The following is a 26,321-nucleotide window of genomic DNA, read 5'->3' on the forward strand; positions in this document are numbered from 1 at the left end:
GAAGACATCCACAATATTTATTTGTGTCATATACACAGCAGATCGCATATGGTGCTCACATGTTTCTGACACACAGACCCATGAGGGAAAGCATGAATACTGAAAACAGTTTCCAGGGCATTCCTGAACAGATCCTTCATCACAGTGATCTACAGTACGGGTGAGTGACAGTCTGTTAATCTAATTAGATTACAATCCAGCATTGAGCTATACACGTTTGCATTGTTATGACAGTGAAAATCCCTCAAGCAGCAGCATACTTCATCATTTTGGGTTATGCAAATAAGAGTAACATATCGTTTAAAAGTTAAAGGGTTATTTCATTTGTTTAACCATGATTACAACAAAAATATTTTTTACTTAGCCTTTATAGACTGTTGGTTAAGCACACTATTATCAATTACATCAGGATACATTTATGTAATGAAAAGTAGTTAAGTTTACTGACGCTACTGAAGCAACATAACATAATTCAGCTATTTCAGCACCACAGCAGATTGATAGCATAGTACAGTTCAGTCACAAAAATTGTGGCCGCATCACTGTGTGATGTCACATGGAACCTATGAATTTAACATTGCAGTGATGTTCCATAATGGTTGTTTTATGGTGCCGTAAGAATGCCACAGGGCGTCACAGTGGCGCAGAGGGTTGAACGATCGCCTCACAGCAAGAAGGTCACTGGTTTGAGCCCCGGCTGGGTCAGTTGAGATGTCTGTGTGTAGTTTGCATGCACTCCCCATGTTCGCATGGGTTTCCTCTGGGTGCTCCGGTTTCCCCCACAGTCCAAAGATTTGCGCTATAGGTAAATTGAATAAACTAAATTGTCCGTTGTGTATGAGTGAATGAATGCATATGGGTGTTTCCCAGTGTTGGGTTGTGACTGGAAGGGTATCCACATAAAACATATGCTGGATAAGTTGGCGGTTCATTCCGTTGTGGCAACCCCTGATTAATAAAGTCGAAAAAGAAAACGAATGAATGAATGGTTGAAGAATGCTACAAAGAGAATGATATCAAAATGTTCCCATGTAGTCCTGTGTTGGTCACATAATAAAAGTCCTGATATGAATTAAAGTAATAATTCACCCAAAACTAAAAAATGTACTTTTTACTTTTAATTATTACTTTTATTTACCCTCTTCACTTGTCTTTTTTTCTGTTGAACACAAAAGGTGTTATTCTGAGAAATGTTGGAAACCTGTAACCATTGACTTGGGGTGTAAACAACATACTCCACATACTGTACACTTAATGTTTATTTTAATAAAAACTCAATATTACACGTTTTGAAGAAGTTGATGTTTTGCAACAAAGGATTAGGAAATACACCACAAATTCAGTCACTTTTTTAACCCAAAGATTTATAAAAACGTGTTTTCATCTTGTGAAGTACAAGAAGTACAATTAAAATGCTGCATCTGAGACGATAACAAGCCATAAGCTTCCTACTGATATGCCACAATGCTGTAGGTTTAAATAATTTATTTATCACGACAACCGACAAGCAAATAAAATAATCAGAATTAGATATGCAAATTGGGATGTTTGATGTCACTAGCGGGGAACAACTGTTTCATTAATAAAATCGTGTAAGCGAGGTTTATTTGCATTGTTGGGTTATTGGTTTGTGTGTAAACCAGGACGAGTGATTCACTAAGCTGATTTTTGTGAGTTCCATTTTATCGGCTTGAATGCAAATAGACCAAGCGTAGGTATTTGTGGTATATCTGCTAAGGCTGCCGCACAGCTGGAGGCTCCCGTTGTCCTTCCTCTGAGACTCCAGCACACGTGTCTTCTCCTCGAAGGACAGTAATGATGAGCAGGATGTTGTTGTCTTCCTCAGGCTTCAGTGGTTCCGCATCCGTCTTTTGCTTCTATGTGCCATGCCATCATTCCTGTTGGAGTCAACCATGACTGTTGTCTCAGAGGAGCTTTACAGCAGACTCCAGAGGAATTTTTGTGGTATTTTGATGCCCTTCACTGAGCTTTCCATTTCTTTTCAAGAATTGCACATGAAATGCCACACCTCGATGGGATTTGTGTAGAAGTATTTCACTCTTTAATGAGAAGATAATTGTCATTTTTGACCAGAACAAGTAGCTTGATGAACTTAGCTTGAACCTTTTTGTGATCATTGAAACTGTTGCCATACTACAAGTCAATTTTAATGCAAGTTGATTTAAATGTGGCAGCTATACATTTGAAGGAAGAATTTGCATTTGAGAATGCATTAATGCAATCATAGATGGCCAAATTTCTTACCAAAAAAAAAAAAAAACAGTAATTTCCTACATAGATTGCATGTGGAAAGAAAGCTTAAAGGGCACCTATTTTACCCCTTTTTCAAGATTTAAGACAAAAGTCTTTTGTGTCTCCAGAATGTGCCTGTAAAGTTTCAGCTCAAAACACCTATCAGGTTATTCATTATGCCTTTCAGAATATTGGATTTTCTGCTTTGTACACATTCGTTTTATTACCTGTGCCTTTAATGCTAGTTCTCCCTGTCCACCGTTCCAACACAATTCATATGAATTCGTACGATCTAATTCGTACATTTTAGTATTATTTGCTCATCCCTCAATGACGGTTGGGTTTAGGGGTGGGGTTGGCCTCCTTTTTAAAATCGTACAATTTTAAACGACTGAACTCGTACAAATTTGTACGAATTAGCCACTAAACTGGCAAGATGTAAAATACTTACGTTTTTTTGTGAGATCAGGCTGACCATTCCCATGTGCCTGTCAGAGTGTACCTCAATCTCCGCCTTGACTATATCAGATAAACAGCACAGTGACAGACATGAAAGAAGCATATCTCACATAACGTTAATGATAAATACACGTTAGGATACACATTATTATTCACTGCTGCATGGATATCCATTATGTTAATGTATAAAATAAACCTGATTTAACGTCCACAAATGGGAGAATCTTCTTTTATAATTGTACTGACATGCAACTGTAGTCATAAAGTAAAAATGGTAAAATCGCTGTAATTCATTACAAAAATGCACTGTTTTAAAAACGTTTCAAATTTGTAAAATTCATTCTTGATCCCATTTGATGATGATTGATGAACACAAAGAGCTGAACAGATCTATTTAACCCTAGTTACTTTGCGCACGTCCTGTCTTATTGATATGATTTGCATTACTACAGGGACATGTTAATTTGCAGCTGTAAATCAATTTCAATATTCCAATTTACTATAAGTATATAATAAATGAATAATTAAATAAACAAATAAATCAAAAAGAAAAAAATACAATAAAACCTTTGCTACCAAAAAATGCCATTCCAAATAAATGCTGTTCTTTTTACGTTTGTACACATCAAAGACTCTTACATCACCTTTTAATGTATTAAAGTTGAAATGAAAATAGTAAAAATAGTTTTTATTTATGATTTTATTTATGTTTATTTATTTTATTTAATTTGTAATTATTTGTTGAATGTACTGACATCTTGTGCAAACTGGAGTGCTGAGCATAAATTAATTGTGATTAATTGCATCTAAAATAAAAGTTTCTGTTGACATAATATATGTGTGTTTTATTTATATTTACTTTGTATATATGATACATAACAACAAAGCTATTCAAAACTACTTTGTTACAAAAATATTTACAAAATTTTGCATACATATAAATGTATAGTTGAAGTCTTTATTAGCCTAATAATTAGAATTATTAACCCCCTTTTAATTTGTTTTTTCTAAATGATGTTTAACAGAGCAAAGACATTTTCACAGTATGACTGATAGGTTCTTCTGGAGAAAGTCTTATTTGCTTTATTTCAGCTAGAACAAAAGCAGTTTTAAATTTTTTAGAAACAATTTCAAGGTCAAAATTATTAGCCTCTTTAAGCTATATATATATATATTTTTGATAGTCTCATAATAAACCATCGTTATACAATAACTTGTCTAATTACCCAAACCTGCCAAGTTAACCTAATTAACCTAGTTATGCCTTTAAATGTCACTTTAAGCTGTATAGAAGTGTCTTGAAAAAAATCTAATAAAATATTATTTACTGTCATCACAGCAAAGATAAAATAAATTAGTTATTAGAAATGATAAGTTATTAAAACTATTACATGTAGAAATGTGTTGGAAAAAAATCTTCTGTCCGTTAAATAGAAATTGGAATTAAACTTTCCCAGCACACACACACAAAATCTTTCTAATTATTTGTAAATCTGTATACCTTTTTAATGTTGCGTTTATGTCTTAGTAATATCGCTAAAACACTTTTTTTTCTTGTGTTGAATGATAGTGAGCAAGCCTGCTTTCATTTGCTGAAGGCTTTAAACAGCATAAACTCTGTGTCATACTCGATTGCTAAATGATTCAAAGTGCATCACACCATTCGCTTTTCTCCTGACAGCACTCCATTTGTCCTGTGGATAAGTATTACGTTGGGTTCATATCTTCAGTTTTTCCAGACTGACAGCACTTAATATGGTAGCTAACATTGAGTAATGGAACTTTTTTCCAGAGCCAGATGAGAAACAAAAAGAAATACACTATTGTAATGTGTTGTATATGTGCATGAGTGATTATTTGCTTTTATTTTCATCATATAAATGTGCTGACATTATTTGCTTTGACCCTTACCTGGCAAAACTCTTAAAATAATCATAAATAAAGTACAAACTTTAATGTAGGTCAAGGCTAAAGTTGCATTTTTGTTCATTACTAATTGTATTTCCTTTTGTAATAATAATTTCCAGGCTCTCCTGAAGTACTGCTGTGGAGCCCCTGTTGAAACCCCCTGCTGTATTACCATGTTTTAGAAGCTCAAATATTAGAAAATATACAAAAAACTGTAGGCAACCAGACACAAAGAAAGCAATTCAGAAATAATTTAAATGTTATGCTTTATAGGGCTTTTGTGTGTTTCTCTCTTATGTCTTATGCATTTTGTCTCTGAATCAAGATGAGCTTCTATCAAAAAAGACTGTGGTCTCAAATGGATAATATTTAATTCGCAATAGACAACTACTCATAAGAGAGATCACAATTTGATATGATTTTGAGAGACAGATGCTAGTCTTGAATACTCTTGAAATGGTTTCATGGTTCATCCTTATAAAATGCATTTATTTTTCATATACATTTATTTTTATGTTGTTTTCTCTTGAGGCAAATAATTCATGAAGTATTTCTTGAGCTCCAGTGAGCTCCTGAGGAAAAGTGTCATGTTAAATGTAGCATCATTTGAGCCGATATGAAATATAAAGAAATAAGTCCAAGATTAGAGATGCCCAGTGACCTGGGATTAATCCACATATGATACATTTACTGTAACACATGTCTAAACCCGTTTTATTCTTCTCAGTGCATCTTAATCTCATGTGTGTAGTACCTCATGTTGCAAACGTGTTGGAAAATGTTATGTAAATTGAACATTCTTTTGTGCTGGGTTATTTCAGCAACCCCAAAAATATGGGAAACTGGTAATTTTTTTTTTCTTCTAAGTTTAACCCATTTGTGCCCAAATGGTCGAAATGGTTTCATGCATATTTAGCCTTGTTAATTGTGACCTATATGAACATGTTTCGGTGGGCAAATACTGTACGTTGTATGCACCTTTCAATGTAAAATTTAAATAGCAGGAGAACATTTGGCATTCTCAACAGATCAATTTATATTCATAAACACATTAATAAAATTGAAAAGTAGAAAACTATTTGATAAGAACCAAATTCAAATCCAATTTATAGTCAATTTAAAACAACATTTGGGTTTGTTCATATTTTACGTTTGTTACGTATTTTGTTCATAAATTAAGTTTTGATTGAAAAAACATATATACATATATATATCAGGGCTCGAAATTAACCTTTTTGCTTGGTAGCACCGGTGCTCCTAACTTTAAAAATGTAGGCGCATCAGCCAAAATTTAGTCGCACCCACCAATTATGAGCACCGTTACTACAAGTTTTATACAAACATATTTATTGTATTTGAAATCAACCAAACTAACAAGCAAAAAAAATATATATATATATTTATATATATATATATATATATATATATATATATATATATATATATATATATATATATATATATATATATATATATATATATAAATGCAAGCGTGAGGAAAATATGTCTCAACGAAATCCCGTTATCACAAGAAAATTGATTTTTATAACAGAACTGAGTGAACAAAAGATACACGGAGCGCTCACCGGCCCTGCACGCACTGCTTAATTGTCCGTATTGTATGAGTGTGTGTGTGTGTGAGTGTGGATGTTTCCCAGAGATGGGTTGCGGTTGGAAGGGCATCTGCTGTGTAAAATCTTGCTGGATAAGTTGGCGGTTCATTCCGCTGTGGCGACCCCGGATTAATAAAGGGACTAAGCTGAAAATGCAAGAAAATGAATTTATATAAATATATATATATATATATATATATATATATATATATATATATATATATATATATATATATATATATATATATATATATATATATATATATATGTATGTATGTATGTATGTATATATATATATATATATATATATATATATATATATATATATATATATATATATATATATATATATATATATATATATAATTTTTTTTTTTTTAAAGGTCAAAAGCCATTTATTTTTTTATATTTTAATGTAACATTTTTTCTATTATTTGAGAGAACAGCAGCATGACAGGAAATGAGGTAGAAGAAAGAGTGGGGAATGGAATCAGGAAAGATCCATGAGCTGGGATTCAAGCTCGGGACACCCAGAGCACTGCTGCACTATATTTCAGCACTGGACAAAAGAGCGGTTTCTATTATTTAGGAGTTGTCTATATTCCGATGCAGAGTAGTTTTTAAAAAGTCAGATGCCTTGCAACTATTGATAGTGATCTGGCGCTTATTTCTTAATTATCTGACAAACCCTCTGAAACTGGCAGCTAGAAAAACTTGTTTTTATTGAAAATCCCAACCTGCATTTTAATGTTTCAGGCTTCTTGCCTCATATTTTTCTCACTGTAAATGATCAGATTCAGATTATCTGCACACACATCTTTACTCAGCTAAACTCTGGCTCATTTCAATTTGATGGTATCAGTTTATCCAATTTCCTCCAAACACTCAAGAGAGCCAGAACAACTGCTCAATCACCCCTAGTTAACACGTATTTCCTTTCACACTCAAATTGTTACAATATTGCTCTTCCATTAGTGGCAGGTGCTTTTTACCAAGCCGTCATTCTTGCTTAAGTCTATTTGAAATATCCTCCCCCATTGTGATTCATCTCCTTCCTGTGGCAATAGAAATATAAAAGAGCGTTTGAAGGAGAAAGAGTGGCGAAAAGAGGTTGACCTGACCTCGTGGCCTGGAGGTGACTTGTTCTTTCTACCAAACGAGGGCAGCTTATTTCCCAGCCTCCCGCTGTCTGCTTCTGCACTCTCTGAAAGGACAAGAACACTTCACGCATTCACAATTAGCCCAAGCAAACAACCCTCTAATTGACAAGCTTCCACCATAAGGAGTGAGACATGCTGACTTCTCAGGTCTAAGTTATTCAGAGATTTGACTAATTAGATCATTTGCACCACAAATTGCATCACACTGTTGCAAGCGGGGCAAATCACAGACAGCCATACTGAGAGAGCATCTGAAGGCGTCTCTTCACTTTTGCTTCAGCTTAAATGGATTTTAAAGGAGTTTAGATTAAGGACTTTGGGATTATATTGCATATATGTTTGCATTAAACAGTGTTAGACATATGCTAATACTCAATAATTCAAAATATTATAATAATGAACATCTATATTAATATTGTGGGCACAAATACTAATAATTATTATTATTTTTTTAATTCTCAGAGTGCTTTTTAAAGATATTCCCATTGTATTTGCAGTCATTTTATAAACAGCACCTAAATGCTTAATAAATTAGGCTATTTATTTGTAAACATTCACCTCTGGTCTACGATATTTAAAATTCTTTGACTATATATAAGGCTATTGTACCTCAGTGCTTTGCAATAAGGTTCCATTTGTTACACATCAGTTCATTTAACTTCATTTGTTAATCTTAGGTGATGGTCATTTCTTAGTTAATGGCAAATAACACATTAAAATCAATTAATGTTTTATGAAATATAGTTAATAACTAATCCAATTTAGTTGTGTTTGCTTTTATTATAGCTTTTTTTATTTCTTTACCTAGAGGCAAACATTTCGACAACTATAATGATGGCGTGTAGTTCACATTAGTTCACAAAATGCACAAGCAGCATTGTATGTGTATATATATATATATATATACTTGAAAAAACTTGCTGGATAAGTTTGTGGTTCATTAATAAAGGGACTAAGCTGACAAGAAAAATTAATGAATATATATATATATATATATATATATATATATATATATATATATATATATATATATATATATATATATATATATATATAGTTGTCAATCACAGATTTTTACATTCAGACAGGATTAGATTTTTAAGAGGGAACAAAATGGCAATTTTCTCTGGAATTAATGCAGAGGTTTTGTGAGAAAAAACACAGATTTGGCAAATTCAGACTAGAATAAAGTACATCAGCTGAGAAATGGTGTCCGAAAAGGTCTTTTGTTGACTGAAATCATGAGTTAAGGCTAATAAAAGCTAAAAATGGCTCTTGTACTAGTTATCATTCTTACATCGTTTAGCATACAGTAGCAGCAAAGCTGTTGTTTACCGTAACATTTTCCATTGTCTCTCTTTACACTCATAGACCTATGCAAATATCAGAAGCTTATTTTTAAATTTTAGAGCAAGAAAAAACTGCATACACCCAACACCCTTAAGATCCTTTTCAACTGAACGTTGCTGAGACTTTTATTTCAGTATGTTTATTTACTTCCAATTGAAATACTGAATATTGGAAGGGTGCAGGGCTTTTTGTGCATTATTCCCTTATAGCTATAGCTAATAGTAAGAGAGACGTGGTTAAGAATATTGTGGCTGATATCATCACACAAATATCAACAGAGAAGGACCATCATTCTAAATGATCAGACTTTGAAGATTACTTGCATAGATTACTTGTTCACTTGGAAAAAAAACACTGTGCCTTAGTAAACTAAACATTGCACATTTTTGTTTCACATGGACTAAAGAAATTAGGAGAAAAAAAAACACCAGGTATATATGGGAATGTGTTTCCCTCATCTGTACATGTAAACCAAAATTGATCTTAATAACAGACATGTATTTTACTGAATAGTCATTATCAAATGGTTCACGTTTACAAAATAAATGGTTTCTGTTCATGCTGAAATGAAAGCACAGCACATTCCCAGATAGCAATCTTAGAAAAGAAAGCACATTTGTCCATCAAGTTTCTTCTACAGATCTTTCATTTCGACAAGACTTATCTTCAAAATCGCTGGGATTCCCCTTGTGAGAATAGTTCTAAAGTCACTGCCACCCACTGAGAAAAGAGTGGGCCTTCGTATTGATGTAAAATGAGATGTGAAGTGGTCCGTGGAGAAATATGCCTCATGACATTGAAAGCTGTTTTTGGTCACTGCAGAGTTCATTTATGTATGTCTTTGTCCCAATAGAAATAATGTAAATAATAATAACAATGTAATGTAATTTTTTTGTAAACTGTGTTGCTCGGGTGTTCTGAGTGGTTGCTAAGGTGCTGCTAGGCGGCTGTTAGGGTGTTTTAGGTGGTTAATAAGGAGTAACTAGGCCATTGCTAAGTTGTTCTGAGTGGTTGCTAAGGTGTTCTGTGTGGTTGTTAAGGTGTTGCTAGATGGTTGCTAAGGTGTTCTGAGTGGTTCCTAGGCAGTTGCTAACATAAATTACCATGGTTCTAGTATGAATTAGCATGTTGCTGCTAGCATTTTTCTAGCATAAATTAGCATGTTGTTAGCATGGTTCTAGTATGAATTAGCATGTTGCTAGCATGTTTCTAGTTTAAACTTGCATGTTGCTAGTATGATTATGATTATGCTACAATGATTATATATGTTTGTTATGTTTTTAGTATGGATTAGTATGTTGTTAGTATGTCCAAAGTCAATAGCATTTTTTTACAATGGAAGTCTATGGGACAGTTGCTAGTATGCCGTAAGTGGTTGCTAGGGTGTGGTTAGTAAGTTGAAAGGTGATCAGTGATTGGCAGATTGGTAGTCTGAGTTAAATAAGCCCAAACTTAAGTCTGTATGACAATCTGGTACAAAGTTATGAGATCATAAAGTCTGGTCTAATATTAAGTCAATGGGACTTTTCTAAGTTTTCCAGGTCAGTTTTCGGAAAACTGTAAGTCGGATCAGTTGGGAAAGATATAGCAACTCGAGTCAGACCAGTTTAAAGTAAGTTTGGTTGTTGTAGTATGAACAGTCTAGGAGGAGATGCATATAGAAATTAGTACGATGGACTAGAGAGCTTAACACCCTGCAATTTAAGAAATGCAATTACCAAAAACACCAGCAAATAAAACAAAAACGATCTTCATCAATTTGACAGCACACACGTTGCAAATTGGTCACAACACAAACAACTGAAGAAGTTATTATTATAATTAATATTATTGTAATATTATGCCGTGACTGTTGCTCAGTAAAGTGACTGGTGGTCTTTGAATGGTGAGTTGTTTTCCGTTTATTTAATATCCTGATTACACAACATAAATAAAAAACACATCCATATCTCAGCAGGGTCTGTCATGTTTTTGGGTCCTCTTGAAAAATTTTCGTTGTGTTACGTGTATATTTGCAAGTGTTGTGGCACATTCGCAGCGAGTTTCTTCAGTTGTTTGTGTTGTGAAAAATTTGCAACACGTGTGCTGTCAAATTGATGAAGATTGTTTCTTTATTTGCTGGTGTTTTTGTAATTGCATGTGCTTTCTTAAATTTCAGCGTGTTAAGCTCTCTCGACCCCCGTAAATTACTCTTAGAAGAAGAAAAAGAAGAAGAAGATGGAAGAGTAAGTCTGGCTCACAGTCTGACCCACAAATATTCAAAAAGTGTAAATTTCCACAACATAATTTCCACAACAAAACAAGCAAACTAAAAAGTACATTTTCCAGCAATAAGTGAAAGCTCAAACTGTTATTTTTGCTTTAATTCATTTTATTATTATGGTTTTAAACCCATGCAGATAAATAAATACACTGAACTCAGACATACAGTTCTTTCATACTGTTTCACACAATCAAAAATATTCAACCCGAATAACCATAGGCGGACATAAACGGGTGGGTCATGCAGGGTGTGTTTGTTCTGGTACTTTCACATGTCAACATTTGGCTAAATTTCCACCCAGGCTTATAGGAAACATGTGCCTCAGCTTAAGTTTTCGAGAGGGGTCAGGCTGCTGATGGGCGGTGTGCAGACACTCCGCTAGAGGGCACTGTCTACATTTTTGCAAATCTGAAAGGGTGTGTTTTGTTTTTCTTGTACAGATCACCTAGCAAATGACTGAATGTTAACCTTTCCCTAAAGCCAATCTAAAGTGTTTTCAAAAACAAAGAGAAAATTGCACTGCAACAACAGTTTTAACTTGTTTGTACATGCTTTATAGGCTTCGTCAGACTCAAACCAAAAAAAAGTTGTCCAAATGGAGATAGATAGGTGAGGCAAATGTATTTGATTACAAATCATAGTCTTCATTCAGCAGTTCTGCTGGTATTAATTTAGTGTTCTGCAAACAACAGCACAAAAAAAAATCTACTTTAGTTATCAATATCTCCATGTAAATATCATTAGTTTGAAAAAAAAAAAAACAGTTGTTGCCAGCATACTGCCCCATAGTATTCATATGTTTCCTAAAATCTAGTCAAACTTCTACATATATTTTTTAAGTCTGTCTAGCGAGATCGATTTAGTGCAGCTGTAATCCAGTAAATTCTGTCACATGTTGCCATCTACTGGTGTTACTTTTATTTTATTGTACAGTCATTCATAGGACTAATCACACACACAACTACCAAAGCACTAGAAAAACAACACCATAGTCCTCTATAGACCCAACCCTCTAATCTGCCAAATGTCAGACCATCCACTGAGAGATTCACTGTGAATTATGAGTGAATCAAAAACAAACATCAAGGAGATTCTAATGTTAAAGTGAAGCCTGAAGGATCACAAAACTGCAATAGCATCTTTACTGTTCCAATGCGTCAACAATCCATTTTTGTGAGAGGTCCAGATCAGCTCCTGTAAGATATCTTCAAAGGAAGATTATGGACCAGCATCCACAGAATATCACAATATTGTGCTGTGTGTTAGTAGACTTCCAATAAACTGGATTAAAAGATCTGAGGGGAAAATCGATCTCGCTCCCTGTTGCATCCTGTAAGCTAACATAATGGAACTTTAAACACTTTCTGTTTCCAGTTAGGGTCATTGAAGGACAAAACGCTAGCATTGAACTATATAACAGTCTATACTGTATATCTAAAATACACTTCTATGATACTATCCACAAAATCCCTTATGTGGTAGATTTTACCACATTGTGACGAGGGAGGGGTGTCAAAGAGGAAATCAATTATATCAAGCTGAAAATTACATTCTGTCAGATTCAGCTTACCTCGTATAGGCGTAAAGACCCTTTAACCTCTCGTCATTGAATAATCTGCTCAGAAGCCACTACAAACTCCATAAAGTGCACTCCGTTGACACCGATCATTTACAAGGACATCTACAATCGCTCTTATTAAACTGCCCCACCACAACCCTAAGACTAGGCAGAGATCGAACCGAGGCTCACAACTCAAGGTCTCCTTCATGTCAGGTAATAAAGTGAAATTATGTGCCATGACACCGCTTTCTAACATGTAATTGCTTTCGACCCGCTCTCATCGTTTGTGATTAATGTGTCACGAGGAATGAGGGAAAATGTGAAAGCTGTTCTCAAGTCAGTGTTTACAATAGGCTACTTAGTAAACTTCCCACTTTACATTTTTAATGTTGTTGAGAAACAGCGTGCTAAAGTCACTTTATTGCTTTCTATGAAAGTTTTTCTGCTACTGAGAAAAATTAGTTTAGCCTAAAGTTTAAAGAATAATACATTGCCACATTGTTTTATATAAAATAACAATTACAAGTCACGTTGTGGAGATATAATGATGCCATATCATATTGTGAGGAGTCTCATTTGCAGTATTTAAAATCACATTGCAAGATATGAAGAAATAAAGTCCTATTATGAATTATAAAGTTGCTATTATGAGAAATAACTTCACATCTCTGTGGTTTTAGGTACCACTGTGGAAATGTAAAATCATGTTATAAAATTATAATAATATTGCATTTTTAATATATCTTTGTATGAGAAATAAAGTCATATTGCATCATATTGCAAATAAAAAAAATGTAAATGTATATTTAGTCACTACAAAGAGACAAACTCTTAATTTGAGGTAGCCCCAAATGACTTTTGTTTCCTATAGTCTTGTGCAGTCACATCATGACTGATAGATGTCATAGTGGAGCAGGGGTTAGCATGATCACTTCACATCAAGAACGTTGCTGGTTCAAGCCCTGGCTGGGTCAGTTTGCATGTTCTCCACATGTTCGGATGGGTTTCCTTCAGGTGATCCAGTCCAAAAACATGCAGTATAGGTAAATTGAATAAGCTAAATTGACTGTAATGTATGAGTATGTCAAAAAGAAAATGAACGAATTCTAAATGAGGTAGTCACTTGTTTTTCTCATTATTAGTGTATTCAATTTGCATGCGTTTTTTTGACTTGCACTGTGTTTTTTAAGTGAGAAGGAAAAAAAACAGATTTGTTTTTAAAGTGAATGAGTAACATTTAATTAGGATTATTCAAATGATTAATTTACCAATGCTATCTCATGGCAATTCGTAACTTTTTAATTAAGTGGCTAATTCGTAATTGCACAATTTCATTCATACAATTTTGCACGATTTGCTCATCTCCCAATTACTGTTGAATTTAGGGGTGGGGTTTTGGTGTCACGCCTTCTTTTAAAAATTGTACATTTTCATATGAATGAAACGTATAAAATTCATTCATAAATATTAGCCACTAAACAGACAAAACGTTAAATAGTTCTCATGAGATCAGGCTGGTAATAACCATAAACTGATGCACTTAACAGCTGACCTGTAATAATCTGTGTGCTGTACAGTTTTATGCTCAGCTTCATGTTGTACAATCCTGATATAAGCCGTTCAGACAGCTGTTGTCCCAGTTATTTTTATCCAAGCGTCCACTCAAGATGGTGAAATCAGGTGCCATCAACCTTTCTAGTACATGAGGCTTTTACTCTTCCACTGGATTAAGCCATTTGTTTCCCAGCACAGTTGCGGCTGATGAGTTAGATGTCATTTTCAGTGCTGTTTTTAGTCCCTGTGGTCTTGGGTTTGAGCAGAGTTGCATTTTACAGGATGGTGTGTTTGTGATCTGTGATGTCCCCTGGAGAGGCATCCGGAGCAGGTTAAAGTGCAGGCTACTGTCACCATCTTCCACTTCACTTCTGCAATACTCACTGGTCTCGAGTCAGGGAACAATGGCACATCAATATTTTACAGATCTGACATTAAACAGTAAGACTGTGGGGGTTGTTTTTGTTTGTAGTATTGCTGCTGTGTAGATGTAGAATATTTGAGTATGTTTTTCTTGGTTATTGTACTCATTTTTGGGGACTTTATTCAATTGCCAATCAAACTGACTTCTTGTGTGTTTTGCTTGAGTACATTTCAGAAGAAACTGTCATTTTTACTACTTATAATTGTGTTTAAACTAAAATGCAAGTATGTTTTACATTTAATTTTTATTTTTGCATTTTTTTTTTTTTTTACATTTTAAACCAAAATAAAAGGGGGGGAAATAAAGAGACCTCTTGAAAATGCTCTCTCAAACTTCTCTGAATTAACAGCTATATGTGTTTGAGTAAAAACGAATGAAATTTCGTCGAAATGTCAATTAATGCTGTCATTTAGAGCTTTAGATTTTGCACTTAAAAAACGCATATGAAAAAAACAAAATATGTGTTGTTTTCATTCATTCATTCATTTTTTTTTTTTTTTTTTTTTGCTTAGTCCCTTTATTGATCTGGGGTTGCCACAGTGGAATGAACTGCCAACTTATCCAACATATTTTTAATGCAGCGGATGCTCTTCCAGCTGCAACCCATCACTGGAAAACACCATACACATTCAATCACACACATACACTACGGGCAATTTAGCTTACCCAATTCACCTGTACTGCATGTTTTTGGACTGTGGGGGAAAGAGAAGCACCCAGAGGAAACCTGCGGGGAGAACATGTAAACTCTACACAGAAATGCCATCTGACTCAGCCGAGGCTCAAACCAGCAACCTTTATGTTGTGAGGCAATCATGCTCACTTTGCCACCACGCAAACACAATGCCTAAGACTTAAGAGAGCAATATTTGGTTAAATAATCCTGATTTTGAATTAAAGCACATTTGTTATTAAAAACAGTAGTTATTCTGACCCACTGATATTTTCAAAAAACAAAACAAAATATACATATATAGTCAGAAATTCATAAATAAATCAAATATGAACATTTACAGTATCTCAAACATAATTTATTTATTTATTATTTTGTTTTTACTGTATATCCATTAGATTTCTGTTTAGTATGGCAGAATGCACAAGATGATGTCAATTATTCAAATATTAATATTCGATAATTGTTATGAAATAAATTACTGAAGTGTTTAAAAGAACATTCTATGTTCAATTAGTTGGATAAATGGTTTTATAATTATACTGACTCTTCCACTCTTTGCAAATTTAATTGTTGTGTTTTTAAAATATGTTTTTTGATTTTGCAGTTTAACTTTGTTTTCCGCAACATTTAGGCTCAATTTGAAAATGTAGCTAAATACATTTCTGAAGATTGGGAATTATGACGCTGCTCCTTTTTGCGCTTACCTCGGCTAACCGCTTAGTGTGGGTCAATCGGTGCTTTTAAAAACACTTTTGGTTGGGTTTAGAAAGGGGGAGGGAAGGTTTGTCATTCAGTCAGTAACTCGACAGCAGCCTCTGGTGGAATTATGTGAGAACAGCACTCGTAAGATAAATTTGAGATCTCAAAAAGAGTACACAGCAGCCTCTAGTAGATTCACAACAACAAAAACTGCAAAAAACGTAGCTCATGGGGTGTATTTGGTGCTCTCCAGAAATGTATATAGCAGAACTAAACCTTTTATATATTTCTGACTAATTATTTTTTATATTTTTTAAGAAATTAAATGTTCTCTCTCATATTAAATATGCTTAAGTACATACAAATGTCATACATTTTTACATTCACTCAAGTTTATTTTCAGCAAGATACATTTAATTGAGTAATTGTTTCAGTCAGTATCTGTACTTTTACTTGAGTATCATTTTTGAGTAATTTTTGTATGAGCATCTACTTGAATGCAAAGAACTGTTTTCTTTTAATTTCCTTCCAGTGGTCTTGAATGAAATCAGAAAAAGTGGGTTGGAGATTTACAGTACTGCTGGAACCAATGTATTTTCCATAAAAATATTCTTTGATAAGCAAAAAAAAAGGAATTCAATACTCAATTAAACACATGTGTGAGAAGCAGTCTGTGGTATCTATCAGAGAAATCTTTCACCGATGTAGGCCAGACATGTGCTGTCTATTAAAGGTCAAGGGAAGCATGTTTGCCTGAGTTTCCTGCCATTCTCTCTTCTTCCTTTTTCAGTGGAATATCAGGACTTTTAAAGAGTACCTTCCTAAATGAGGCTGCTTGAAAAAGATTATTACACATAGTCTACACGAAAAATAATGACAGATTAAATTACCAATTGACTGTAATAATAATAATAATAATAATAATGTGGGCAGAGCTGTCGTGCAGTGGGTAGCACTGTTGCCTCACAGCAAGAAGCTTGCTGGTTTGAGTCTTGGCTGGTTCAGTTGGCATTTCTGTGTGGAGTTTGCATGTTCTCCTCATGTATGCATGGGTTTTCCCCCACAGTTCAAAGGCATGCGCTATAGGTGAATTGGGTATGCTTAAATTGTCTGTAGTGTATGAGTGTGAATGAGAGTTTATGGGTGTTTCCAAATGAGGGGTTGCAGCTGGACATATGCTGGATAAGATTAGTTTATTCCGCTGTGGCGACCCTTGATTAATAAAGGGACTAAGCCGAAAAGAAAATGAATGAATGAATGAATAACAATAATAATATTACAATTTAAATTGCTATTGAATAATTTTCAGTTTCTCTAAATGCATGATTTATATTTGTATGAGCTTTTTTGCTTATTCTCTACCCTACCTTTAATAAAAAGAATTCTGAATGTAATATAAAACTGATGTTCCTTGAAGCATTTTTTATTTTATTTGCCTTTTCTGCATATAATAATAAAGATGTAAAAAATATCAGACATTCATGTTTAGTTTTAGAAATATTAAGTTGTTCAAACCCATGCCTCAAAATCTAGTAAATCCATGGAAGCTGACAAAAGCAATCTCCTCGTTTTTTTCCATGTGTTTGTGTGTGAGTGATTAATGTACAGCAGGAAAATAAGAATTGAACACATTACCTGAAAAAAATTTGTTTCTAAGGGAGCTGTTAACATGACATTGGCCCAGATTTTAGTAAAAATCCGAACAATACAAACATACAAATAAAACAAAACAAAAACAAAATTGAAAAATGAGTTATGTGTAATAACGAAATCACACAATGCAAGATTACTGAACTACTGAAATGTATATGGAGAATAGAGTCATTTGCATTGCTTATGCGTATTTTTTTCCTAGACTCACCCCCAGCAGTCTAAAATTCTTGAACATTCTGTGGGTCGCTTCTACATGAACTCTAATCCTAATCTTTATTTTCTATTACATTCAGGTCAAGTGATTGCTGGGCCATTCTAGCAGCTTTGTTTTTTTTTCTGACACCAATTGAGAGTTTCCTTGGCTGTGTTTGGGATCATTATCTTGATGAATTGTCTACCCTGGTTTCATCTTCATCATCTTAGAAATGCAAGTGTGGGGATTTGCACTGAAGAGGGGCAGGGTTGTTTTCTAAAAACTGAGATTTCACCTTTCCATGCCTCTTTACGCCTCCCTTTTTTCATAAGTTCAATACTTTTCCCGTGCCATTTCCTTTTATTAGCACTGTTGCCTCACAGCAAAAAGTTGCTGGTGTGAGAGTCGGCTATGCTGGGCTCCTCTTCAGTTTCCCCCACAGTCCAAAGACATGCACTATTGGTGAACTGGATTAACTAAATTGGCCGTAGTGTATGATGTGTGTGTATGTGAGAGTGCATGTGTGTTTCCCAGGTTTGCAGCTGAAAGGGCACCCACTGTGTACAACAAATGCGAAATAGTTGGTGGTTCATTCCACTGTGGTGACCCCTGATAAATAAGGGACTAAGCTAAAGGAAAATGAATGAATGAAATTTGTGAATTTCAAGTGTACTGTTGTGCTTGATCATTTTTATTCGCAGTACATATATAATCTGTAAAATATATGTTCCTAATAAAATCCAATTATATCCATTATTTTAAAAGAAATCAGAAATCACTCATGCTCTTCAAATATTAGACAGACTCACCACTGCAATCTTGATATAAATCTGTAAAATCACATTTAATATGCACAATATATCTGAATACAAGCTAAGCAAGTTATAATTAGAAGACACGGAAGAAAACAACAACATAAGTGACTAAGAAGAAAAGTCAGCTTGTCATTTCCAGAAACTTTTTCATTAGTTTATTCTAAAGATGCATGTCAAAAATGCCAGCTCAAAAACAAAGACTCTTAATTAGGATCCTAGCCTCATTTTTTTTAACAATGTGCAAACAAAAAAGCAAGAAGAAAGCAGTGGAACACACATGCAGAAATCAATCTATAATGCATCACACATCGTACAAAGCCCCGAAGACGCAGATGACAAGCTCTCCCAGTGGCTGGTTTTCCTATATAGATGAAATATTGACAGGTTTTAAAGTGACAAGGCATAGAGGTGATCGCAACTTAAAGCGCTTTCAGGCCTGTCTGCATCTATTCTAGTCTCATCCACTTACCCAAATGCATTGATGGATAAATAAAGAAACACCCATGACAATCCATCAGTCTTATGGACATTTTTTTTAAAAGCTCTATCTTGAATGACTCTTCTCACTCAATGTTTTACTCTTTCCAGAACATAACATGAAAAATAAATGTATTTTGTGGGAATATAAGTTTACATTTTTAATCTTCTGAGATGTTTTTCTCAGTGCATAGTTAAAAATCAGGTTTTTGTGCTTGTAAAATGGGGTTTCATTCCTGGCTAGTCTTTTTATTTCACTTTCACTATAACACACACACACACACACACACACACACACACACACACACACACACACACACACACACACACACACACACACACACACACACACACACACACACACACACACACACACACAAAGAGGTTTAACATAAGCAAGGTCTTGGCATATGAAATGCTTGAAGAAACAGCCCAACCTGATACCATCTTGAGTGAGTATATCTCTAAGTATAATCAACACATATCAGCTTTTTCTGAGATATTAAAACAAATTGCTTACTGTAAAACGGCCAAAACCACATTCTCTGAGGACATTTCTCTCATTTTATTCTGGCAAAGTGTCAAACGATGCAGTTTTCCCTTGCTAATGCTGGCTTGATAACACACTATTCTCTGGAGGCAGATTGTGAACATTCTTAAATGAAATATAATACAGAAGGTCATTCATACAATTGCACGTGCCAATTTCTCAATCACAGTGACTAATTCCCTGCTGGAATGATCTGGACAAGTTTAAGGGAAAACGCCTTAAGTGGAAAACAACTGCAGCTGTGGCCCATAAATTTACAAATTCTACACCAGTCCTTGGTTTTTTTATATTTCAGAAGTGGAGCGAAATCACTGTAGGAAATGTTCAAGTGGTATTCTCTACTGCTATCTCATTTATAATCGTTGTCTAATGAATATGTTGAGAGATAATTTAGTTTATATGAGCTCTGGGCAGAAGAAATGGGTAAAATCTTTTCTTTTTTCCAAGTAGCTTATAAATTTCTGCTTTTAGTGTGTAGTGAGTTTAAAAGGCAGCAGTTTTATATTCCAGGCCTTGGGATGTGACTAATGGTGCCAAGATGAGAAACTATGATATTTTCATTTTCTGGATTGGTTTGTTACACATTTTCTTACTATATAGTGCCACCTACTGGTCATATGAGGTAACGATTTCGGAGTACTGAGTGCTTGATGAAAAAGTCAAATTGTTCACATCACAAAAGGAGAACAATGTTTCACAATTCATGAGTCTTTACCTAAATTGGAACAGCATGATTCAGCATGTGGTTTCCTGGTCAAGGTTGAATATGAGATAGCAGGTCTCCAGATGGTCAGTACCGATCATGTGCTGAAACTGTGGCTGCAGGTCTTCTGGTGTGAGGCCATTCAAAAAGTGCTCACTGATTTCCTCATAGACTGAGGCTCCAACATCCTCTACAAATCCAAAACACGGAACAGATATTAGCATTTAGAGACACTCTCAGAACCAAATATATTTGTATTAGTGTTATATACATCAAAAATCTTGTTAGACATACTTAGAAAAATAATAATCCTCAAAAGAAATATTAAAAGAATTAAATTATTGAAATATTAATTGATTTAATTTGCATTTTAACACCACTATGTTTGACAATTTTGTCAGCACAAAAGTTTAAAATGTAATAAAATGTAGTGTAATTAATTTGTCTTTTATTTATATTTATAAATATAGATAGTGTGGTGTTTCTTCTTTTTAAAATATCAGTTACGCTGAATTATGATGGAACATTATTTTATTTATAATTTGACATTTCATTTTTAAGATTTTTTTTTTAAATAAATGAGTCACTTGCATTTGATTTCTATGCAAATACAGTAAAATCACTTTAGTAAATTCTATTTAATGATGTCACCAAAATTGAGTTCATTAAATCATTTTCTTTTTGGCTTAGTCCCTTTAATAATCAGGGGTCGCACAGCAGAATGAACCGCCAACTTATCCAGCATATGTTTTACGCAGCGGATGCCCTTCCAGCTGCAACCCAGCACTAGGAAACACCCAAACACTCTCATTCACACATATATTACGCACAATTTAGCTTACCCAATTCACCTATAGTGCATGTGATAGTTATAGTAAAGATTAGTTTCTTTAATCAATCTCTCTGCTACCTTCATGTAAAATTAACATTTGACTCATTTGACCGTTAATACTAAAATTTAGTTTTGCTTCACAGAAATCTGTAAAGTGGTTTTTCATGAGGGTGAAAAAGTAATACCCACATATTTCTTTAATTTAAAATGATCAGATGAACTAAATATACTGACCTGCAGGTCCGTAGCCACCGTATACGAGTGGTTCAAAAGACCCACCCCTCACTGACAAATTTTCAGAATTTGTCCTATATGTGAGCTCATTTGTCAGATTTTGACTGCTATGCAACCATAAATTAAGAAAATAACCCATCGATAAATGCTTTAAGACCAAGTAAAATTCTCTGTTGGCTGTCGTGATTTTAGCTAATCAGTTTTGACCAAAGATAACAATTATTTTTCATGAGTCCAACATCTAGCTATCCATGAAAGCATACAATCTGACATGTGACGTCATGTTTAAGAAAACATTTTACAAGTTACTTTTATTCAAAATCTTGGACCTTATTCTTGAAGCAAAAAATGACTAATAAAAAGGTGTGAAAAGTGGCCCATATTAAATAAATTTGAAAACTAGTTTGACTATAAGCTCTACATTATTATTATATTATTATCATATTCAAGTGGTCAATTCTGACTGAGGAAAGTTAAATGTGCTAGCCAGTTTACTTGCCTAATAAATGACAATAGACTACAGTTTTTATTTTAAAACTTTAACAGATTCCTAATTTCTTTTTCTAATTATATTGGGTGGTTATAAATTAGCATTTTAAAAATAAAAGTTTATTATTTTTTTTTATTCTAAATCTTTAGGAAATATTTTTTGTACATCTAAAAGTGTGGTTATGATGACCATCTAACAAGCTAATCCAGCTAAAACAGTGCTTAAAATATCACTAAAATGCAGTATTTAGATCTAATAATTAAATAAAAAATAAAGTGAGTAACTGCAAAAAGGTCCACTTTTTGAGAAAAACAGAACCATCCCATTTCATTAGGTTGGCTATGGGCCTGAATTAGACTTGTATTGAGACAACTATCTGTATAAAGTTTTATACATAAAATATACATTTTATACTATTTATACTTTACTGACAGATTTTTTTGGGCCCACAAAATAACATTGACTTTTGGCAAATGTAACCACACCATGAAGTAAAATATACTATATATATTTACCCATGTATTTCTCCTTTAACATTTTCATGGTGACAGAGAAACCATCTGCATCTTTAAGCTCCAGCTCCACATCAAACACATCATTCTCAGATGAAGAGTTAATGACATCTCTGGCGTAGCTGACCACTTCTGCCAGGTCATCATCTTCAGCTTCTTCAAAGTCATCCGGGTAGTCAGAAATCTCCTCGTCTTCAAATACAGCTGTCAAAAGAGAAGGAAAAAACACACAGAAAGTAGCACCAACAAAAAATATGAAGTCGTTCTTAGATCACCATCAGCCTACGCCTGTTGCCTTGGAGATACAAATAACAATAATAAAATAATGGAAAATTTAATTCATATGATTGTGTCACATTTTCTGCCTGATTTTACCAAGAGCAACATTTCTGGATCAACATGGGACAAGTTTACAATCTGCATCATTGTTATTCACATCTATTATTTTCCTCCAATTTTAGAAATAGATTACAGGCAGAGTTGGGAGTAAGAATTAGGTTTTGATTCTATTTTTGGAAAGGAGTGATATTCAAGGATCAATAAAATATGTCTAGCAAAATCAATGTTCTACTCTCTTACCACTAGATTCCTCAAATGCCTCTTCAGCCACATTGGCAAGGCTGGAGGAGCCATCTTCTCTCGAAACATCCTCGGAGGATGCATAGCTATCGTGTTCGTCAAAGTCCTCTGAATAATCCGACTCTGTTCCTTCATGGGCCACTTCCTCCTCAGCAATGCCTGACATCTCTATTTCCAGTGTCTTATCAAAGACAGCTGAGGCACAATCTGTTCTGCTTTCCATATCTACAGTAAAGTCTTCTTTAGTTTGAGGTCTGGATTCAGCATTCACCTTCGTAAGTTCTTTTTCCTGATTTGTGATGAAGTTTCCCAGATGTTCTTGCACATAGGTCATGCTAAGTATGCTAGCTGCGCTTGGTCTGTTCTCAGGAATCAAGGACAGCATTTTCTCGATTAATGTATGGATGTCTTCTGAGTACATCTCAGGGACTTTGATGTACTCCCCTTTTATGATCTTGTAAAAGAGACTTAGGAGATTTTTGGCTTGAAACGCTGGTTTGAGTGCACAGAGCTCATATAGTAGGCAGCCAACGGCCCATATGTCAGATTTGGTGCTGTATGGGACATCCTGACAGAGTTCGGGACTCAAATAACTGGGGGTTCCAACACAAGTGGAGGCCATATCAAGTGTGTGATTCATAATCTTTGATATTCCGAAATCCCCAAGCTTGATCACGCCTCTTTTGGTTAACAGCACATTGGAAGGTTTGATATCTCTGTGAAGGATCTTTTCAGAGTGGATGTAACTGACAGCCATGACCACTTGCACAAACCAGTCCATGATGTTGGATTCTGTAAAGTGTTCTCCACATTTCTGCTCTTTAATGTGGTCATCTAGTGTTCCACCATCACAATAATCCATGACGATGTAAATACTTTCATTAGTTGCGTCAAAGAACGTGTCAATCCATGTTATAATATGAGGATGCTTCAAGCTGCGAAGAACTATCGCCTCTTGCAACACAACGTCTTTGGTCTTTGTTTTTCTGGAACTGTCCACGTGTATTCTCTTGACTGCACATAACTTCTTTGTGTCAACATGTTTCATCAGTGACACAACGCCTGCTCCTCCTTGGCCAAGAGTCAGGACTTTATCATATTTCTCCATATCTTGATGATATCAGTTCACCAAGCATCTTCTTTATGCCTTTGCTGGTTGCAGGAACATTTCTTTAGTCTTGATAAGCTGGATATGATTATCACCACTCATCTGTGGGGATCAGCAATAGTCTGGCTTAGGGAAACAATAGTGAAGAGTGTTAATGTAGAATTTAGAAACCCTTGATCCATTTCTTGTCGGCTTAGTCCCTTTATTAATCTGGGGTCGCCACAGCGGAATGAACCACCAACTTATCCAGCAAGTTTTTACGCAGCGGATGCCCTTCCAGCCACAACCCATCTCTGGGAAACATACACACACACACTCATACACTACGGACAATTTAGCCTACCCAATTCACCTGTACCGCATGTCTTTGGACTGTGGGGGAAACCAGAGCACCCGAAGGAAACCAACACGAACACAGGGAGAACATGCAAACTCCACACAGAAACGCCAACTGAGTCGAGGCTCGAACCAGCGACCCAGCGACTTTCTTGCTGTTAGGCAAACGTGCTACCCACTGCATCGCCCGAAACCCTTGATCTTGTGACAGTAATCGTTGTTCAATAAAACTTTACCGCACATGCTCGCACTGTAATTTTTAGTAAATAAGTAAATCCTTCGATAGAATTTTGGCTACATGTAAATAAATCACATGGCACCTCTTGTTGGATTCACAGTACTTGTTGTGAATTTAAATAAATAAGAAAGGAAAAAGTGACTTTGATTCCTTAGTGAACCTTAAGTATCAAGTAAATATACTTTTAGATACTGGCCTCTTACAGTTGCTTTACAGCTTATAAAAGTTAAGGAAACTGGTGAAACTGCTGGCTAATAATGCTGTCCTAAACTTACTGTAACTTATGGCACAGTATTTTTAGAAATGTCTGCATTTAAAGAGTTCAGATGCAAAACGCTCTAAGTACCGTATGAAATTTCCCTCAAAATGAAAATGTTTCTCAGCCTCTTTTGTTTATATTGAGATATTTCACTTTAAATACCAGGAAAATGACTTATTATTTGCCATAAAAGTAATATTACTTAACTATGCACACACACACACACACAGCGTGCATCTTTTAAACTTTAGATCTGTGTGTCTGCTTTTTACTGGCTGTATGTGGGCGGAGTAATACACAAAGGGTAAAGAGACTGTAAGAGTTCTGATATTGCAGAATATCGCACAGCTATCAGCCAATCAGATTTGAGAACCAGACAGAACTGTTGTATAAATAAATAAATAAATAAATAAATAAATATATATATATATATATATATATATATATATATATATATATATATATATATATATATATATATATATATATATATTATAATATATATTATAATGTAATAATGTAAAAATGTGCAATTATTTTAGACCAAAGTTTAAATTTTTTATTTTTTTTCTTAAAGGACACGTTGGAGTTTTAGCTCATCATCATCATCATCATCATCCTTTTTATTTTTCATAAAATGGAAGAAAATCTCTCGGGAGCGCGCTTAGTCATATGGTTGTCACTTTGCCACAAAAAGGCCCTGCGTCTTTTATAAACAATCTACAAACTTTCATAGGCAACCTAGAAAGTTAGGGAAGGTCTCGTAACGTTATGTACAATATTGTTGTTTCGTTAGCAGCTACTTAACATTACACATTAGCTATACATATGCAATGCATAACATTTCATACAGCTGTCTTTAAGTAAAAACTTAAACAAACTAAAAAACATATTTCAAAGTATTTTATTACCTTTGTGTTATCATTCCTTATTGACAAAAACTATTTCCTGTATTTGTTTAGAAAATGCGTAGTTGCCACCAGACTTCTAGGCATGACATTCTAAGCTCTTTGTTCCAGGTCAGGAGCAAAAGGCAGGCTGTGTTGTCTTCATGTTACTATAGCAGCAGCAGCTTCTCAACAAACATGAATGTGATTCGTTATACTCTTTAGCTAATAACTCGCTTATTTAAGGCTTATCCGATAACATGCATCATTTTATCTTAGTACAGTAATAATTTATGCCTGACAAAAATAGGTTTTATCATCATGAGGGGTCTGGGTTGTTCACAAGCATCCTTGGCACATTTGCGCAGAAATAGTTAAACCTACCTGTTTTTGTAGCTTACAATAAGAAATCTCTGTTCTCAAAGCTCTGCATGTTTTGTTTAATATTCGAGTCATCATCACAGTCAAAGAGAAATGATCTTCAGTTTAGAATAACCGAAAACTGATCGTGTCTCTTTTAGTGTATTCAAGCGCA

The 26,321-nt window shown here is 34.5% G+C and overlaps 1 protein-coding gene across 13 annotated transcripts; it reads right to left on the bottom strand.

Annotated features, from left to right (window-relative positions):
* Nucleotides 1-26,296, bottom strand: nek12 (NIMA-related kinase 12). 13 transcript variants are annotated; one of them, XR_015506801.1, is made up of 7 exons: nt 25,811-25,950; nt 22,959-24,192; nt 22,383-22,583; nt 20,324-20,501; nt 7,355-7,437; nt 2,705-2,772; nt 1-948 (listed from the first exon to the last, which is right to left on the bottom strand). XR_015506801.1 is itself a non-coding variant. In XM_087280479.1 (5 exons), exons 2-4 carry the CDS (start codon nt 24,064-24,066, stop codon nt 20,344-20,346), a joined length of 1,467 nt encoding a protein of 488 aa, XP_087136605.1. In that variant the 5' UTR covers nt 24,067-24,192; nt 26,171-26,296; the 3' UTR covers nt 6,646-7,437; nt 20,324-20,343. The 13 variants fall into 13 exon arrangements, 11 of the variants coding, with proteins under 11 accessions (XP_087136605.1, XP_087136606.1, XP_087136602.1 ...); XR_015506802.1 differs by lacking the exons at nt 1-948; nt 7,355-7,437; nt 25,811-25,950 and adding exons at nt 1,137-2,060; nt 26,171-26,296; XM_087280479.1 differs by lacking the exons at nt 1-948; nt 2,705-2,772; nt 25,811-25,950 and adding an exon at nt 26,171-26,296 and having other exon boundaries at nt 6,646-7,437.
* Between the last annotated feature and the right edge of the window lie 25 nt (nt 26,297-26,321).

This window comes from Danio rerio, chromosome 14 (assembly GCF_052040795.2).
Source record: "Danio rerio strain M-AB ecotype USA chromosome 14, GRCz13ab, whole genome shotgun sequence".
Lineage (NCBI taxonomy): Eukaryota > Metazoa > Chordata > Actinopteri > Cypriniformes > Danionidae > Danio > Danio rerio.

Coding starts and splice junctions, on each gene's coding strand:
- nek12 (XM_087280479.1), bottom strand. CDS start 24,066: ATGGAGAAATATGATAAAGTCCTGACTCTTGGCCAAGGAGGAGCAGGC. Junction 22,584..22,958: donor GGCATTTGAGGAATCTAGTG/GTAAGAGAGTAG, acceptor CTCTTTTGACAG/CTGTATTTGAAGACGAGGAG. Junction 20,502..22,382: donor GTTAAAGGAGAAATACATGG/GTAAATATATAT, acceptor TTGGATTTGTAG/AGGATGTTGGAGCCTCAGTC.